The sequence below is a fragment of the Heloderma suspectum genome, chromosome 9 (assembly GCF_057233095.1).
Source record: "Heloderma suspectum isolate Gila_16-S chromosome 9, 16-S_ref, whole genome shotgun sequence".
NCBI lineage: Eukaryota > Metazoa > Chordata > Lepidosauria > Squamata > Helodermatidae > Heloderma > Heloderma suspectum.
The window spans coordinates 2,358,262-2,374,713 of record NC_139466.1 but is presented as its reverse complement, the minus strand read 5'-3'; the positions used below and the strand labels follow the sequence as shown (position 1 = coordinate 2,374,713).

General features: G+C 56.6%; 1 protein-coding gene and 1 pseudogene across 1 annotated transcript; both read left to right on the top strand.

Annotated features, from left to right (window-relative positions):
* The first annotated feature begins 501 nt into the window (after positions 1-501).
* Positions 502-9,085, top strand: GJB1 (gap junction protein beta 1). The gene is made up of 2 exons (XM_084813492.1): positions 502-557; positions 6,994-9,085. The coding sequence occupies exon 2, from the start codon at positions 7,006-7,008 to the stop codon at positions 7,846-7,848; it is 843 nt and encodes a 280-aa protein (XP_084669618.1). The 5' UTR covers positions 502-557; positions 6,994-7,005; the 3' UTR covers positions 7,849-9,085.
* Positions 9,086-14,653: 5,568 nt separating this feature from the next.
* On the top strand, positions 14,654-15,617 carry LOC146338324 (gap junction alpha-3 protein-like; annotated as a pseudogene).
* The last annotated feature ends 835 nt before the right edge of the window (positions 15,618-16,452 follow it).

Sequence of the window (16,452 nt, the reverse complement as noted above, 5' to 3'; positions counted from 1 at the left end):
ACAAGAATCTGGAAGGCGCCTGAGAGCAGAGCCTTGCCTGGGTCGTGGCATGAGGAGCTGGTGCCAAGCTGTGCTCAGGCGGGCGTCGGGGCACCGGGCACACCCAGGAGCCAGCCCTCCTGTTTTGGAGCGAGCACTGCTTCCTCAGAGAGATGTGGGGGCACAAGGTGCTGGGTTTCCAGCTGGCGTCCTCCGAGCCCTGGGTGGGGGGAAAGGGGCCTGTGCCCCCGCCAGAGCCATGCTGGCGCTGGAGGTGTGCGGGGAGCGTCGCAGGCTGGTTCGTAGAGCCGGGCAGGGATCTGGCTGGGTGGGCCAGGTGCAACTGGCACGGCCAAACACACGCCTGCTGGTTCCATGCTGCGGGTGCTGTGTGCGGGCAAGGAGGCTGGGAGGGAGCAAGGCGAGCCTCCTTCCCTCCTGTGGATTTCCCTAGATGGGCAGAGGGAGGGAAGTGGGAGGGAACTTCCCAAGTATAAAGGTCCTCGCAGGGCTGCCTGGAGCCTTCTGGAGGAAGGCTGTGCTGGTGGCTGGTTGACTGCACCTTGCTTCTGCTACAGGTGAGTGGGGAGGCTGGCTGGGAACTGGGGCAGGGAGCTTGGGCAATGAGCAGGTTGTGTTGACAAAATCCATGGGAGGGGGTCTAATTTGTCCTCACAAACTTCAAAATACAGCATCTAAACTTCATGATGAAGTGCCAGACTGGAAACCCAGTCTAGTTTTTTCTCCTTTCAGGCTTTTCCTGCCATATGTTTATGAAATTTTTGGTTCTGAATAGGTTTTTTCACATGTAACTTCAACTCCAGAAGAGACATTTTGACCTATTCCAGCATAGAGCAGAACTTAGTATTGGGTGCAAAATTTAGCAGAGAATTTCTGCTTTAATTGATGAAAAAGAGAATGCAAGTTTCCAGCCCTCATGCGGGCTTGACCACTTCAGAAGGAGAGCAGCCTCAGAAACCGAGCTGTGGAGGCTGAGCTGGACTTCCAGTGGGTAGGGCTTCAGTGCTTTGCATACCTCCTGACCTCTTCCCATAATAAGCAGGGGGATAAAATAAGCAAACATATTTGAGTTTCAGAATTCTGCTTTTTTGTGCTCAGAATTTTGTTTGTCCGAAACTGCACTTAAGAAAAGCCCTGAAGCTGGATCAGACCAAGGGTCCATCTAGTCCAGCATTCTGTTGACACAGTCACCAAACAGCTGCCCATGGGAAACCCACATGAGTGCAACAGCACCCTCCTGCCCATGTCCCCCAGCAACTGGTGCACATAGGCATACTGCCTCTTACTGGAAGTAGCATAGAGCTGTCAGGACTAGTACCCGTTGGTAGCCGTCTCCTCCAGGAATTTGTCTAATCCCCCTTTGAAGCCATCCAAACTGGTGGCCATCACTACATCTTGTGGAAGCAAATTCCATAGATTAACTCTGCGCTGTGTGAAGGAGGCCTTCCTTTGATCTGCCTTGAATCTCCCTCCACTCAGTTTCATGGGATGACCTCAAGTTCTTGTCCACCGCTGTCATGTCTCCCCTTACCTTTTTAAAAAAAGTTAAACAGTCCCAGGTGTTGCACCCTTTCCTCCTAGGGGAGTTGCTCCAGCCCCTGGGTCGTCTCAGTTGCCCTTTTCTACACTTGCTGGTGCAGGCGTGGGCTTGGAGACGGTCCTTCCTCAAAATACACGTGTTTGTAGAATCCTCTGTAAGGTTCAGGGCTAAACGCTGTCCTTGAGGAGGGGTCTTGAGGCAGAAGTTTGAGTTAATCCCCTCCGGGCTCTGAAGTGACCGCAAGCGCTGGGCGGCTTGTGGAATGCGTGGCTGTTTACCTGCACCGCTTTCCCCCCCGCCGCCTGTAGCAGCTGGGACAAATCAGTACCGCCCTTCGTGGCTGCCATCCGCCTGGGCATGCCAAGGCTGCCTTACGTTGGAGCCAGCACTGCTCTTTCCCGCCCTGCAGCCCCTGAGGGGCTGCGGGCTGATGCTGGGAGACCCCCAAAGTAGCCATCTTCTCTGGATTCTGGCTCGGCCCTGTATCTTGTGCTCCACTCTCTTCGGCAAAGCCCTGTGTCCTGGCTGGCATTGTTCCAATCCCTGCCCACAAAGAGCTCTGCCAAACCCCACTGCCGTCACCATTAATCTGTGGCGTCAAACGGAGAGCCGTCCACAGCCCACTCCAGTCCTCCCACTAAGTAAACTCTGGCAAGTGGCAGGGGACGGGGACGGGGACAGGCCGGCCAAGCATTGTTCTGCCTCCCTGTGATGCTGGGGTGGGCCATCTCGACTTGTGCACCATACCCACTTGCTCCTGTGCTGGTTCAGGCCCATAGCCAGGGGTGTGCTGGGGGGCTGCCCCCCTAAATGTTCTCTGCCCCCTAATTTTTTTTTTTTTACAAAGTATTAAAAGACAGTTTACAATTTTGTCTTCAAAGGGCCTGCAGACCGGATGAACGGCCTCCCTACATTTTGGTGGCGGTGGCGCCCCCACAGAACTTGTAGGCTGGCTACAGGCCTGTGCTGGTTTCATTTATTTATTTTACCAGTTGCTGAATTTTATCTGGGCTGTGTGCAAAGTAAAACAGATTTTAAAAACCCCAGTTCCAATCAGACAAGGATCGCTAAAGCAGCAACCGAAACAAGTATGAAAATGAGGTGGCCATATTCCAAAGCAGCAGCCATCCCTTAACGCACAGAGCCGGTTACTGCAAAAAGCAGAGCCAGCAGCTCAGCCGGACACCGGCGTGCCGTCTGCTGGAGGCCCTGTGTGGTGTCTTGCCCCCATCAGAGGTGCGGCTGTCTGGGAATGCCGTGCGGGGCCTTCTTAGTCGTGATCTCGGGCTGTGGGCCTCCCCCCTCCACGAGATGACCCTGCCCCCCCCCCGCGCCTCTCCTGCTGGCTGTGGAACAGCACCCCTAGTTGGCGCACCTTCGCCTTGGCTGACTCCCCCATCCCCACCCCGTGATAGGCCTGTCGAGATGCTGCTGCTTGGTCATGTTGCTGATCCTGTGTGTGTGCTGTTCAAATATTGTTCTTGGCCAATGGCACTGATTTATTTGGCTTTTCCTTTTTCATTGTACTTTAGCTCTCACCAGCAGCACGGAGGACCCCTTTTCTGGGTGGAAAACTGGCATGCTAGCATTGATACAAACTCAGAAATGAAAAGTCCACCCAGCTCCCCCAGCGCAGAGAAAAGAGCAGCCCGGGCTACTTCCCGTGCTGCTGCACATGCTCCCCCCTGCTGAAAAGACAGAGCTGCTCCCACCCCAGGACGCTCTGGGGGGCCCGGTGAAGGAGGGAGGGGACTTTGCCCCTTGGAGATCCAGGGCCCTGCTCCAGCTGTGTTTGAACTGGCTTAATGGTTACCTTTCTGCTGCCCAGAGCGATCACCCTGCTCTGGCCTGGCTGTCCCCAGCCCGCCCGCCCTTCACTGCGAAGGCTGGATTGGAATCTATGCGCAGCCCGGCCGAGCAAAGCGCTCGGTCCGCCTCCAGGCTGCTCCTTGCAGTCCGCTGGCTTGGGGAGCCATCCTCAGCCGCCATCCCTCCCGCTGGACCGCCTCCGGAAGGGCCCACAAGCATTCCCGCTTCAAAATCCACCAGCTGCTTGGGGGTCATCCCGCAGGCCTCCCGGCAGCTGCCCCAGTTTCATGCCCCTGTGTTTTTTCTTGGCCTTGATGGGTGCATGCCTATATGTGGTGAGGGGGGGCAGAAAGGGTTGCTACTTCACCCGTTTATTCCAGAGCAAACTGCTTTGCTCCCTGGCGCTTTGTTTCCTCCGTCCGGGCAGGCAACTGTGCTCTTTAAGGCTGTACCCATACGAGGGGAGTGCGTGCGTGCGTGCGAGGATGCACTGCACAGGGTTGGCTTTCCTGACCCAAAGAACTGAGGGCCCCTTTGTGTGCAGCCAAGCTTGGCACTGGGTTCCGGCAGCGCTGCCTTTTCTCCGCACCCCGGAAGGAGATGGGAATCGCTTTCCTTTGCGAGACATGGCACCGCTGACGCCAAACAGCATCATGGCAGAGGCCGTTGACTGTGTTGAGCATCCTGACCTCGGGCCCTGGGGCAGCAAGAGCAGGCTTAACTCTTCCGTCCCCTGGGGGGGCGGTGCCACCTCTCAGCCGCACATCTGGTGGCAGTCAGCCAAGCGCCAGCCTGCCCCCCCCCCCGCAGAATTCCTGGCCCTTCCTGCCTGGAAGCCTCGTACCCCAGCGCCAGGCTTCTGAAACCCAGAGGGGAGAGAGAAGACACTGTGTAGGGTCTTCACCCTGGCAGAGCCTGGGACCAGGTGTTGGTGCAGGCCAGGACCGCCTGGAATGCCGTACACAGACACTTTGTTCGGCAAGGGTGGGCGGAAGTCCGGACAGGCGGTCTGAATTCTAAAGTGCGTTGTTTAGGGGCCAATAAAGGCCTCATTGTATGCAAAATAGTTTATAAAGCAGCATATGACTTTCCCGAGCTGGGCAGTCTGCGGGGAGGCGTGAGCCTGTAGAGGGAGCCTGTGGCGGTGGCAGCCTTGGGACAGACCTGTTCCACAGAGCAAGGTAACCAGTCCTGGGTGTGAGACCTGCCCAGACCCAGGTCTCCAGGGGTGGGGTGGCACAGCCAGGAGCCTGCTCTTTGTCCATTTGATGGAGGGCTGCGGGACAAGTCGTGGCCTGGGAATGATGTGAAGGGTGTGGGTGCCGTCTAGAAAGCTGCTCCCCTTTTTTAGAGCTCCATCGTATTTTGCAGAGCCAAGGGCTGTAATGGCAGAAGGAGAGCAGCGATGCCAACTGCTTCTAGATACACGACTTATAGTATCTACAGTACAGAGGCTGGGGAAAGCTGCTTCCCAGGAATTTTTAAAAACACAAAACTCTATAGCATTTTCAGGCATTGTTCCAGTAATCCTTAACAACAGCCTTGTGAGGCAGGTCAGTATGATTGTCTCTGTATTGGGGGTGGGGGGCTGAGGTGGAGAGCACATGGCTTCCCTGAGGCGGAGATATGAAGTGGGTCATGCAGGTCCATTCTCACTCCTGGCCCTTGCGCTATCCTAGTCCAGAGCTTTTGGGATTTCACAGAACTCGGGCAGGCAGCCTGATGAGAACATCTCCTTCCCTGGCACTTGCCTTATCTCAGCCAGAGAAAACCACTGCGGTAGAAAAGGGGATCAGGCGGCCCAGTGTGTACTCTCTGTCTGTCTTGTCTCGCTCCTCAAGGGAAGGTCCGTTGGGGAGGGGGCAGTTTGTGCTGCAGCTGAGCAGGGCTGCTTTAAACCCTGTGGTGGTGTCTCCCCAAGAGAGGGCTGAGGATGCCCCCAATCTGGCAGATGTTTACTTAGGAACAGGAGCAGTGGTGCAGCTTGGGTTGGACCTCAGGGCCAAAATCCAGGGCCCTGCAGCCCACAGGACCCTCAAAGGCCCAACCAGAGAGCAGCAGGTGATGAAGCCATCAGGGAGCAGGAGCAAAAATTCCCATGGTTTTCCTGTAGTTATGATGGTGCTATGATTTAAGAGACTTTAAAATGCAAGACCTCATGTGCTTGGAGTGTTTTTTTTAAAATCAAGGCTAGCAAACTGTTGCTGCTGCTGCTACATATCAGGAATGTAGAAGCAGTTGTAAAACACGGAATGGCATGTGGGGAGGGGAAGAGAAATGGGAATTGTGTACTTCACATCTGAAGCAATGCATGTGACCATCTAACCCCCCCCCCCACCCCAGATCATGAAGTCGAGGGTCTGAAATCAGCCAGCTGCACCACTGAACAGGAGTTGGCCCACCATCTCTGGTCTTTTGCTCCCCGAAACATCTTAAGCGCCTGGCTGAGCAGCAGACCCGCGGTGCCGCGCTGGCATGCAGGACCCTCCCCTCCAGTGCCCCGATCATCTGCACGGCACGCGTCTCTTACAGCAGCAGCAGCAGCAGGGTGGAAAGGGAGGGATACATACCGCTGAGCTGTATTGCTCCGCAAGTACAAAATTGGGAGATTGCAAAGATGCAACTGTAGGTTTGAGGCTGAGCCTGCCCCTTTGCTGCTCAAGGGGTGATGGACCTCCGCATGGAGGTGTGGAGGGAGATGGTCAGGCCCACACTGACGACTTAATTGGTGCACACAGCAGCTGCCAAAGGGGTCCACGGAAAGTGACCTCCCCCATGACTGCCAGCCCCTGGGCGTGCTGGCCTCAGCAGAGACTCCACCTCTCTAGTTGCTGACTCACTTACAGAACCACCACTTGGCTGTCCAAGAAGTCTCCAACATGGCCAATGGGCCCCCTGATTCCTGGCACCCAATGGAATTGGACGTGTTGAATCGGCTGTGGGAATGCTGCGATGTGTCTACACTGCAGCTGCATGTTGCCTTGGACAACCTGCTTTTTTGCACAGATCTTTCAAGGCATGATCTGGACAGGTTAGACTCTTAAAGCAAATAAATAACAGTTTCTTACCAGCAGCTGGGATTGCTGTGAAACAGGTTTCCGTTGGTATTGAAAACGGGTTCAAATGTGTTGTTTAGTGTTTGGGGCTCAGAGCTCACCTCTGACTTGTACTCAGTCTTCTGGGCAGGGTACTTGCCCTTTGCCATGCCTCCCATGGCAGCCATTTTGTGGTGGTGCCCAGGAGGGTTTCTCAGATTGCCAAATAAGCACAAGGCCCCAAAAGGTTCCTTACCCCTGAGTTAAAGCGATACCAAGATCAGTTTGACAAGTCAAAGCCAAAAGGCAAACATCAATGTGCGTTTTAGAGAACATGGTTGAGCAAAGTGGGTGTTGGGCAACACAACTCTGGCCATTCAGTTCATTTTAGGCTGAGGTGGTTGCAGGCTTAGGATGAAGTTAAAGGCTGCTTCAAAAGAGATAAAGCCGGACACAGATTCAAGCATGTCCAAACTCTCATTGTAGGAGCCCGAAACAACAGCTGGGCTTCAGGGTGGTCAGACCTTTGCACTTCTTAATGACTCCATGCTGCTCTGTGAGCCATGCACACACCCCTTACTCTGACCAGGTTCTGCCATTTCCTTCCAGGAGTGAGGAGCAATGAAGTGGGAAGGCTTCTACGCCCTTGTGATTGGCGTCAACCGCCACTCCACCGCCATTGGCCGTGTCTGGCTCTCCGTGGTGTTCATCTTCCGCATCATGGTGCTGGTGGTGGCAGCTGAGAGCGTCTGGGGTGATGAGCAGGCCTCCTTCATCTGCAACACGCTGCAGCCCGGCTGCAAGAACGTTTGCTATGACCACTTTTTCCCCATCTCCCACATCCGCCTGTGGGCCCTGCAGCTCATCCTGGTGACCACGCCAGCCTTGCTCGTGGCCATGCATGTGGCTTACCAGCAGCACCAGGAGAAGAAGCTCTTGGTGATGACTGGCCACGGCGATGCCAAGCACTTGGAGGAGGTCAAGAAACACAAAATGCGCATTTCAGGCTCGCTGTGGTGGACGTACGTCTGCAGCGTTCTCTTCCGCATCATCTTTGAGGCCACCTTCATGTACATCTTCTACATGATCTACCCTGGCTACCAGATGATCCGGCTGGTCAAATGTGACGCTTACCCCTGCCCCAACATTGTGGACTGTTTCGTCTCGCGGCCCACCGAGAAGACCATCTTCACTGTCTTCATGCTCGCCACCTCCGGCATTTGCATCGTCCTCAATGTGGCCGAGCTGGTGTTCCTGATGGTGCGGGCCTGCGCCCGCCGTGTCCAGCAAAGCCGCAACCCCTCCTCCTCGGGGAAGAGCTCCTTCCTGGGCCACAAGCACACCTCCGAGTACAAGCAGAATGAAATCAACCAGCTGCTGACAGAGCAGGACAGCTCCCTCAAAGACATTCTGCGCCGCAACTCGGGGCTGCAGGAGAAGAGCGACCGCTGCTCAGCCTGCTGAGGGTGCCCCATCGGTCTCGGGTGTTGCTTTTGCTCTAGCAGCCGAGGGGACTCTTCCATGGGCTGCTGCAGTCTGAGCTGGCTGGGCCTGGCCCACGGCCTCGGGACCTTCCACCGAGCTTCTGCCAGCTTCCCCAAATCACATCCCCACAGCCTCTGGCCGTCTTCTGTCACTGCCCTGCTGTCAGCCTACATGCTGCCCAAGATGCCCAGTTTCTGTGGTTTTTTTGTGGTACCCAGTACAGTCACAGAATTTGCCCACTGCAGAATTTCTGTAGGAGGAGCCTGTGGTTGCAATTAGCCCAGGCAACAGCGAGTGCTGTCGGTGAGGGCTTGGCAGGGACTAGGACCCCTTCGCCCGGTGGTCTCCCTTCTACGTTCCTGCAGAATCCAGCAGTCCCTGTTGGGAAAAGAAACCACAGCTGCAGAAGTGGGGACCCCTTCTGCCCTTCCCCAAACGCCTGCCCCACATTTCCCCCTCCCAACTTCTCACATTCATTATTGGCCTGACCCTGTCAACAGCAGACTGTTGGGCCTTGGGAATCCAGACGTTACGCGCAGACATTCCGTTGTTGATGGCTCCCTGCATCCTGGAAGGAAAACACACATCCATGCTGCAGCTCTGGCAATTCTGTGGGACGGAGTTCACCGGGCCTCCTCTGGTCGGCTTCAGACATGGCAGCAGCTCCCGAAATCCTTCCATCAACCTGTTTTTAGACTTCCCTGGCTGTTTCTGGCCCAGGGCACCACGCTGGTTTCTGGCTCCCTGTATTTTCTATCCTGGGCCTGCCTCGAGCTTCAAAGGGAAATGTTTGCAGCTGTGTCCCAGGCCAGGTGGCCACCTTTTGCCTTGGATGTGCTCCTGTGCATTCGACAGGCATGACAAGGAGAAGGGCAAGAGGCTTTCCCCATTGCCACCAGATCATGCATGTTGTGCAGATGTTGAAAGGACGGGAAGCTCTCCCACTGGAAAAGGTGGCAGTCCTCCGCTCCAGTTACTGCTCTCCTTTAGCAGGGGGCAAGGAGGGGGCCAGGATCACCTGCTACATGTCACTGTACCAAAGCAGTCACAGTACTAAAATGATTTTACAGTTCTTGCCATCAGTTGTTTTTATTTTGGGGTTTTTCCTGCAAATTAAAATGCACATGCAGATTCACACTCTGAAGTCAGTACGGGGGCTGTTGGTTTATTTATATTCCGCCTTTTTTCCTTTTGCAATAAACCCAAGGCAGCATACATGGTTCTCCTCCTCTCCATTTTATCCGCACAACAACCCTGTGAGGTAGGATATACTGAGAGTCAGTGACTGGCCCAAAGTCACCCAGGGAGCTTCATGGCCAAGTAGGAACTAGAACGTGGATCCCTTATGTCCCAGTCCAAACCTCTAACTGCTGCACCGCAGAGACTTGTAGTTGGGACTGTGCACACACCCACTCCTCGTGTCTGCTGCAGGAAAGCAACTATGTATGGCAGTACATAGGAAGCTGCCTTAAACCAAGTCAGACCCTTGGTCCATCTAGCTCAGAATTGTCAACACTGACTGGCAGCAGCAGCAGCTCTCCAGAGTTTCAGGCAGGGGTTTTTCCAGCCCTACCTGGAGATGCTGCCAGGGATCGAATCCGGGACCTTCTGCATGCCAAACAGGGACTCTGCCGCTGAGCTGCAGCCCCTCCTGTAATTCACTTGCAATTGCTGAGTTGTAATTCAGTTCAGCCATGTGTCTGGGGCTCTTTGCAAGAACAGCAGGGCAAATCCTCTCCCTTGTGGGGTGGGAGGGATTGAGGCCACGAGGCTTCAAGCATTTGTGACACATATAAATACAGTTGTGTATTACTGTTGGGGTGGGCTGGAGGGTGAGGAGAGGACCCAGCCTCATCCCAAAATTAAAAATGGCCCTCTGCACACACCAGGAACAAAGGAAGCTGCCTTATCCTGAGTCAGACCGTGGGTCCCTCTAGGCCAGTGTTGTCGACACTGACTGGCAGCAGCTGCTCTCCAGGGTTTCAGGCAGGGGTTTTCCCAGCCCTACCTGGAGCTGCTGAAGATTTAACTTGGGACCTGCATGTAAAGCAGGAGCTGCTGAACCTCAGCAGCCAGACTGGTCCACCAACAGGAGACCACCTTTAACACAGGCCTCTAATGTCTAACCTGCAAATTGCACACTACCATCCCGATCCAGTGCTAGCTTTGGGTGAACTGAGTCACACGTGCCATTCTTGTCAGTCAGGGGCTGTAACATCAAGTGGCGGTTGCATCTGTGTAATACATCAAAGATAAAACACACCTGGCAGAAGCTCCACAATCCACCCCAACACAGGATGTTTCCAGGAAGGCTACGAGACCTGGAGCAATATCATGCAAAGAGCTCACCTACATGTGTGAAAGAGAAGAATGCCACACCTGAGGATTGGCCACCAAGCATGTCCCTCAGCAGGCCCTTCCTAATCAACCTTGCTGCATGAGGGACTTCACCAATGGGTGGTTGCTCTTGCCCTGATGAGGGAGATGGGCCCTGGATTTGGAGAAGTGAGGGTGAAGGTTGACCTAATGTTTGTAGAGCGGGGTGGGAGGTGGAAACCACAGCCAGTCCACGCATGTCCTTTTCTCTTCCAGAGAATGCTCTGAACTAAACTCCTGTAGTTTTTATTATTTATTTACAGTATTTATATGCAGTCAGGGCCAGAAATATTGGAACAAGGATAACTGTTTTGGCAGTTGGCTTCTGTACATCACCACATTGAAGGAAACACACCCAGATGGGAGTGAAGTCAGGACTTTCAGCTGTAATTCAAGGGGTTTGACAAAAGTGGGGCACTAACCATTCAGGAAGGACAGCCAGTGGCATACACACACACCCATCGTTGGTGGCTCATAAGTAATGGAACAAACCAACATAATTTCAAACTTAAGGATCGCCTTTAATACCTGGATGAAAATCCTTTGCAGGCAATGACTGCCTGAAGTCTGGAACCCGTGGATATGACCAAATGCTGAGTTTGCTCCCTCGAGATGCTTTGCCAGGCCTTTACTGCAGCTGCCTTCAGCTGCTGCTTGTTTGTGGGTCTTTCTGCCTTCAGTCTTGTCTTCAGTAAGTGAAAAGCATGCTCTGTTGGGTTGAGATCAGGTGACAGACTTGGCCATTGAAGGACATCCCACTTCTTTGCCTTGAGAAATTCTTGGGTAGCTTTTGCTGTATGTTTTGGGTCATTATCGATCTGCAGTATGAAGCGGCGTCCTATCAGTTTGGCAGCATTCAGCTGAATGTGAGCAGAAAGTATAGCCCTATACACTTCAGAATTCATCCTGCTGCTTTTATCAGCAGTCATGTCATCAATAAACACCAGTGACCCGGCTCCATTGGCAGCCATACATGCCCATGCCATAACACTGCCTCCACCATGTTTGACAGATGATGTGGTATGCTTTGGATCATGAGCTGTCCCTTTCCTTCTCCATACTTTTCTTTTCCCATCATTCTGGTTAATCTTGGTTTCATCAGTCCAAAGAATCTTATTCCAGAACTGGGCAGGCTTTTTTAGGTGTTTGCTGGCAAAGGCTAATCTGGCCTTTTGGTTCTTGAGCATTACCAGTGGTTTGCACCTTGTTGTGAAGCCCCTGTATTTACATTCATACAGCCGTCTCTTGACTGTATGTTGACAATGACATGCCTACCTCCTCAAGAGCATTCTTGACCTGGCTAGATGTTGTGAAAGGGTTCCTTTTCACCATGAGCAGAATTCTGCAGTCATCCACTTTAGTTGTCTTCCGTGGTCTGCCAGGCCTTTTGCTGTTGCTGAACTTGCCAGTTAATTCCTTCTTTTTCAGGATGTTCCAAACTGTTGTGTTGGCCACTCCCACTGTTTTTGCTCTCTCTCTGATGGGTTTATTTTGTTTCCTCAGCCTAATGATGGCCTCCTTCACTCGCATGGACACCTCTTTGGACCTCATGTTGGGGGTTCCAGTGAACAGCTACCAAATGCAAATGTAACACTCAGAACCACCTCCAGGCCTTTTATCTGCTTGATTTGTCATGGGGCACCCAGGAAACAGGCCACACCTGGCCATGCAGCTGTTTGCCAGCCATTTGTTCCATTACTTATGAGCCACCAACGATGGGTGTGTGTGTATGCCACTGGCTGTCCTTCCTGAATGGTTTGTTGTTGTTGTTGTTCAGTCGTTCAGTCGTGTCCGACTCTTCGTGACCCCATCCTGAATGGTTAGTGCCCCACTTTTGTCAAACCCCTTGAATTACAGCTGAAAGTCCTGGCTTTGCTCCCATCTGGGTGTGTTTCCTTTCAACTTCAATGTGGTGGTGTACAGAGACCAACTGCCAAAACAGTTATCCTTGTTCCAATATTTCTGGCCCTGACTGTACCACTCCACATCTACACAGATTCCAAGTGGTGAACAATAAAAGATAAAATGATCAAAATATAAATAAAACTCCATATTAAAAATTATTATTTTAAAATACAGAGTGACTAATAAAAAAGTCAAGGAAGCCTTCCTGGAATAAAGAGGTTTTCAGGAGGTGCCGGAAACAGCCCAGTGTTGGTGCCTGCCTGATCTCCAAAGGCAGGGAGCTCCAAAGAAAGGGGCCATCACACTGAAGGCTCTTCTCCAAGTAGATGCCAATGGGGCCATGCGGAACCACCAGAAGCATGCCCTCTGATGACCTCAGTGACCGAGCAGGTTGACAGGGAAGAAGGCGCTCTCTCGGGTACCCTGCTCCCAAGTTGTTTAGGGCTTTGTACACGAGTACCAAAACTGCAAAACTGGCCCAGGAGTATATAGGCAGCCGGTGCAGTTCCCTCAGCAAAGGAGTTGCATGATGAAAAGGGGCAGCTCCTGACAGCAGCTTTTCAGAGTGCTTTAAGTCTGAATGGGGAAAAGCCGATAGTGCTGCTTGGCTAGCGCCTGTGTTATTGCCAACACCTCTCCCTGCCCCCCCACCCCATCTCAGTTTTGCTGCTGGTTTTGAAATGGTCACATTTTTAATGAGGTAAAATGTGTTTTATAAACACATATGCTTAGGGTGCAATCCTATGCCTGTTTAGACAGATAAAAGTCCTACCACCCCCAGCATTGTAGCTGCGCTGTGCTGGCTGGGGAATGCTGGGAGTTGTAGGATTTGCTGCTGTCTGAACAGGCACAGGATCGCACCCGCGCCTTCTTTCAAGGGAGGGGGCGGCCTACCTGCAGCTGGCGGTGGGAACTGACAGCTGCACCCCGCCCCGTCCGCACACTGGCGAGGGGTGGGCTAGGCCAGTGGCTGAGCCGGGTTCTCGTCCCACCGAACTTCAAGCGCTCGCTGACGTACGCGGAGCTCAGGGCGTTTGCGCCGCGCAGGAAACGGACGCCGGGAGAGGCGCGGGAGCAGGGCCCCGCTTCCTCTCCCCTCCGCTTGCCCCAGCTGCTCGCTCCTTCAGCCCCCCGGGGGCCGCAGGACTCGCGCCGCCCGGGGCCGGGGGCGCGGAGGTCAGCGAGCAGGGGTCGCGCTGGGCTCCGCGGAGAGATGGTTCGGGGGCGCTCCGGGGATAGCGCGCTCCCCCCATGTCGCATTGCCGCAAGGCGGAGGGCGGGCCCAGGAGCGACGGGTCCAGGAGGAGCCTGGGCGGAAGCGGCCGGCCAGGGGAACGAGATGCTCTCGCCAGAGCGCGGGGCCCCCGAGGCAGGTCACGTCAAGGCCCGCTCGCTGGAGGGCGCCTGCCGGGCATCGCCCCCAGCCTGCGGGCGGGCTGCCGCGAGCCACGCGCGCAGCCCCGAAACAAGGGCCGGAGACGCCGCCCGCCCGCGCCCACCGGCGGACGCCGCAGGGCTCCGCCTCGGAGGGAGCCGACGAGCGGCGGAGCCCCAGCCTTGGGCGACAGGGCCGAGCGGTCGCTGCCTCCTTCGTGGCACCGGCCGGACGGGCAGCTGGTCAGGCTCGCTCCAGGCGCCCCCAGGGGGGCCGCCCCGCCCGCCCGCCCAGGAGCAGGGAGGCTAGTGCGGAGTTGCGCTGCTGGGCGCCTCTGACCTTGGGAGGGGCGAGTCTTGCTGCAGCCGGGTGGAGTGCGGCTTTCATGGGGCTTGCCTCGCCCCCGCCCCCCAATAGCGGCCTCCCTGGCCCCAGCAGTCTAGGGAGGGGCCATAGCTCTGCTGGCACGCGGGAGGCCCCGGTTCAGTCCCCGGCGTCTCCAGGGAGGGCTGGAAAAACTCCTGCCTGAAACCCCGGAAAGCTGCTGCTGCTGCCAATCCGTGTCCGCAAAACTGGGCCAGCCGGACCAAGGGCCTGACCGGGGATGAGGCAGCGTCCCATGTTCCTGTGTTCACGTGCCAGCTTGGTCTCAGCCTTGGCCATGTGCTGCAGGAACCGCAGCCCTCCCTTCACTCATTTAGCACAGCGCTGGTGCCACGGGAGGAAGGAGGAGCGGGGCGGGGCGGGGGAGCTCTGCCAACTCCCACTCTGCCGGATCAAGGGGCAGGACGGTGCTTTGGAGGCAGGTGCAAATGCAGGACGGGCCGGAACATCCGCCCCTGCGCTAGAATGGGTTTGGAGGGCCCTGTGCCGCCTCTTGCACTCTCGGTCAGGTCAAGCCTTTCGCTTGCGGAGACAATGGGCCCCACCCGAGAACAAAGCAGAAGGGGCAGGGCACCGTGCATCAAAGGGCGCCCGGCTTGGCACAGGTAGTTCCAGCCCCTCCTCCTGCCCTCGTGTGCTGCCTCTTGGCGGACAGGCGCCTGCGGCAGTGCCAATGCTAGCAGCCCCCCCCCCCCCCGAGCTTCTGCTCCTCCCGTTCTTGCAGCGCAAGCCCGCCTTGCACCCATGGGAGACTGGCACCTGCTGGGGAGCGCGCCCAGGAGCTCCCCGCGGTGGTGAGCAAAGTCTGGCTCGTGGCGCTCTTTGCCTTCCGCATCCTGATCCTGGGGGCAGCAGCAGCGGAGGTCTGGGGGGGCGGGCAGTGCAACTTCTGCGACACGAAGCGGCCCGGCTGCCGGAGCGTCTGCCACGACTCGACTTTCCCCATCTCCCGCATCGGCTTCTGGGCGCTGCAGATCCTCTTCGTCTCCACCCCCAGCCTCATCCACCTAGGCCACATCCTGCGCCTGGAGCGCCGGGAGAAGGAGCCGGGGCCCGCAGGGGAGGCCAGTGGCGGCCCTGCTGCCATGTGTGCGCAGGATGCCTGCGGCCGGATCCGCCTGCGAGGGGCCACCCTGCGGACGTGCACGTGCAATGCTGTTGCCAGGGCCCTCTTCGAGGCGGGCGCCATCCTGGGTCAGTACGTCCTGTACAGTTCAAGCTGAAGCCTCACCGCGCCTGCAGCCGCTGGGCCGGGCCAAACACCACCAGCTCCGACATCTCCCGGCCCCCCACAAGACCGTCTTCATCCTCGTCCTGCTGGCTGCAGCCCGCCTCTCCCTGCTGCTCGGTGCGTGGAGATGTACCACGCGGTCACCACCAAGCGCGGGCAGGGGCAGGGGCAGGGGCAGGGGCCCGGGCTCCCGGCCACCCCTTGCCCCGCTGCTCCAGCATCACGCCCCCCAACAGCCTGTCTCCGCAGGAGGGCGAGAAAGTCAGTCCTGGCACAGGGGTGGCAAACCAAAGCCCCACTTGGGCTGGAAGCCAGAAGCGAGGCAGCAAGTCCAGCAAGCCACGGAGAGCCAGCGATCTGGTTGTGGAGTCAAGGGGGCGCTCGCCCGTCTCACGCACGTCCTCCCGTTTCTACGGGCAGCTTGCGGCATCCTTGCCACTAGCGGCCCAAAGCCCGAACCCCACATCCCCGGCTTGACCAGGGGAAGGTTGAGAAGCCAAGCCCGCTGCCAGAGCAGATGGGCTGGCGCGGGGAAGGGGCCCCTTCTGGCAGAAGGCTGCTCCTCCACCCACTGCCGCTCCTGCCCTTTCGGCACGGAGGGCTGTGCCCACACCCCCTTCCTCCACAACCCGCAGCGGTCGAGTGGAAGCAGCGGAGGGTTCAGCTCCCTTGGCAACGAAAGCGGACCATTCTGGGAGTGCTCCAGGCTGGTCCACGGGCATGCCGAGCAGCCCAAGAGGCGTGCTTCCCCGGAGTCCGATGCCAGAGGCGGACACGCTCGCCACCCCCCTCCAGAGGCAGCGGTGGCGAAGTCCCAGCACAGGGCAGCGACAGCTGCGGCATGTCCCGCAGGGCCTACTGCCCCCTGGCGGCCAGAAAGCGAGCGGCCCGCCGGCGGGAGGACGCTGGCCCGCAGGCCGCGCCCCGCCAGGTGGGGAAGGGCGCCGCTCCGTCCGGCAGAGGACGCCTAGAGCCAGCCTGGGGCGCTGACTGGTACGCACACGCCGCGGCATGAAGAGGGGGCTTTGCCTGCTGGGATATGGGCGGGCAGGAGGGCAGAGAAGGGCAGCTGCAGTGATCACGGGCCTGGCACAAGTCCCCCATGAGGGAAGGCTACAGCATCTGGGACTGCTCAAGCTTAGCGAAGAGGCGACTGAGAGACGCGACAGAGGCGTGCAAAATTGCCCACAGCAGAGGAGTGGGTAGGGAGACATTTTTCTCCCTCCCTCAAAATACGAGAACCCAACGGGGTCCTCCCATGAAGTTAAATGGCCGGAGATTCAGGACAGGTATAAAAGGAAGGCCTCCTGCA